The 2,749-nt window shown below is 40.5% G+C and overlaps 1 protein-coding gene across 1 annotated transcript in view; it reads left to right on the forward strand.

Annotated features, from left to right (window-relative positions):
• KRT222 (keratin 222) overlaps positions 1-2,749 on the forward strand; it is a 16,405-nt gene that overhangs the window by 3,921 nt on the left and 9,735 nt on the right. The window contains exon 2 of the mRNA XM_017880239.1: positions 583-803. Coding sequence (XP_017735728.1) covers positions 583-803 — 221 coding nt within the window. The remainder of the gene's footprint in view (positions 1-582; positions 804-2,749) is intronic.

Below are 2,749 nucleotides of genomic sequence, written 5' to 3' on the forward strand. Positions count from 1 at the left end.
TTTTTTTTTTTTTTTTTTTTTTTTCAGTAAGAATTATCACAGGATGTCTTTGAAATATAGTAAGATCTCTAGTTAGGTACATAAAATATAATTTTTAAAAAATTAGGGGTCACACACAAAGCTGTAAGGAAACACACCTCTTGCATAGGTATAATACAATTATTGCAATCTTTTTAAAGAAAAAAATGGAACATAAAAGAATGAAGACAGCCAGGCACAGTGGCTCAAGCCTGTCATCCCAGCACTTTGGGAGGCCAAGGCGGGCAGATCAGGAGGTCAGGAGTTCGAGACCAGCCTGGCCAACATGGTGAAACCCCATCTCTACTAAAGATACAAAAAATTAGCCGGGCATGGTGGCACATGTCTGTAATCCTAGCTACTCGAGAGGCTGAGGCAGGAGAATCACTTGAACCTAGGAGGTGGAGGTTGCAGTGAACTGAGATCATGCCATTGCACTCCACCCTGGGCAACAGGGTGAGAATCCGTCTCAAAAAAAAAAAAAAAGGATGAAGATATTGCAAATCAGATTTCAGAAACACATTCTGTGTTACTGATTCATTGATGAAAATCTATATAAAACAGGAAAGGGGCCTTGAAAACTCCCTACATGCCAGCGAGCAGCATTACCAGATGCAGCTGCAAGACCTAGAGGCTGTGATTGAAGGACTAGAAAAAGAGCTACAGGAAGTAAGGCGCGGCATCGAAAAGCAGCTTCAAGAGCATGAGATGCTTCTCAACACGAAGATGAGGCTGGAACAAGAAATAGCAACTTATCGCCGCCTCCTAGAAAAAGAAGAAATCAGGTACCTAAATCCATTTAGTTAATGACAAGGGGCCAGAAATACAGAGCCACTTATGCCATTGTTGATGTAGTCAGAGAAATTAATTCCAAAAAACCCATCATCATCATGGTGTATTCACTGAGTTTATACAATAAGGTATGCATTGCAAATAATATATGAAAGAACCATTTCTAGACTTCCAAAATTAGGAACCAAATAGCCAAAGTCAGCTAGAACAAAATGTAAACAATTCTAGATTACTACAAAAATGATCTTGTAGTCTTGGCCGGCTGCAGTGGCTCACTCCTGTAATCCCAGCACTTTGGGAGGCTGAGGCAGGAGGATTACTACAGTTCAGGAGTTCTAGACCAGCTTCAGCAATATAGTGAGACCTCATCTCTACAAAAAAATTTAAAATTTGCTGAGCATGGTGGCACACACCTGTAGTCCCAGCTACTTGGGAGTCTAAGGTGGGAGGATTGCTTAAGCCCAGGAGTTTGGGATTATAATGAGCTAATCATGAAAAAGACCTTTCCTCAGCTGGGTGTGGTGGCTCACACCTGTAATCTCAGCACTTTGGAAGGCCAAGGTGGGAGGATCACCTGAGGTCAGGAGTTCAAGATCAGCCTGGCCAACATGGCGAAACCCTGTCTCTACTAAAATAATAACAATAATAATAATACAAAAACTAGCTGGGCATGGTAGTGCATGCCTGTAATCCCAGCTACTCGGGAGGCTGAGACAGGAGAATCACTTGAATCCAGGAGAGGCAGGTTGCAGTGAGCCGAGACCGTGCCACTGCACTCCAGCCCGGGCGACAGAGTGAGACTCCATCTCAAAAAAAAAAAGAAAGAAAGAGAGAGAGAGAGAGACCTTTCCTTTCTCACTTCCTTGCCATTCATCTCTTCTAGGATTAGTCTGTGCCTTCTAAGGATCACCCACAACGAAAACCTGGAAAATTCACAATCACCACAATCCCCCTGACCAAGGACTCACCCTATACCACACATCAAACCCCAAAACAATTATAATTACTATAATGTAATTATATTACAACCATGGAAAGCAATATTATTTTGAGTCATGATTTAAAAGACTACCAGATGTCCTGATAAGAAAAGATATCAAGAGGAATTCTTATTAATTCATAACATCATAATCTGTAATGACTTATAAGGTCATATTGCTTTGAGCATGACATAACCTCCAATTCTCCATGAAGAAATCTTTATTCTTGCTTGTTTCCAAATTATAAGTCCTTTATAAAACTAGATGAAAACTAGGTGAAACAACTTTAGCCTATAATAAATCTTGAAATTTATTAAATCTTTGAAAAAACATAAACTGAATTAAAAATATACTACTTACTACCTGAGTGACCTTGGGCAAGTTACTTAACCTCTGTGTGCCTCAGTTTTCTCATCTGTAAAATGGGAATACTACTACTACCTACCTCATAGGATTGCAGTAAGGATTAAATGAGTTAATGTTTGTAAAGTGGTTAAAACAATACCTGGCACATTGTAAGTGCTATGTAAATGTGTGTGTATATATATCATGTCTATACATATATGTATATGTGTATATGTAACTATATAGTTAAATGGTTGTAAATTTTAATTCCTAATCATTCCAGATCCTATATACATGTAACTATAAAATTGTTAAATAAAATGAATGGTTGTGAATTTTATTTAATTCCTAATCATTCAAGATATTGATCAGGCCGGGCGCGGTGGCTCAAGCCTGTAATCCCAGCACTTTGGGAGGCCGAGACGGGCGAATAACGAGGTCAGGAGATTGAGCCCATCCTGGCTATCCTGGCTAACACGGTGAAACCCCGTCTCTACTAAAAATTACAAAAAACTAGCCGGGCGAGGTGGCGGGCGCCTGTAGTCCCAGCTACTCGGGAGGCTGAGGCAGGAGAATGGCATGAACCCGGGAGGCGGAGCTTGCAGTGAGCCAAG

The sequence above is a fragment of the Rhinopithecus bieti genome, unplaced genomic scaffold (assembly GCF_001698545.2).
Source record: "Rhinopithecus bieti isolate Rb0 unplaced genomic scaffold, ASM169854v2 scaffold_11744, whole genome shotgun sequence".
Taxonomy (NCBI): Eukaryota; Metazoa; Chordata; class Mammalia; order Primates; family Cercopithecidae; genus Rhinopithecus; species Rhinopithecus bieti.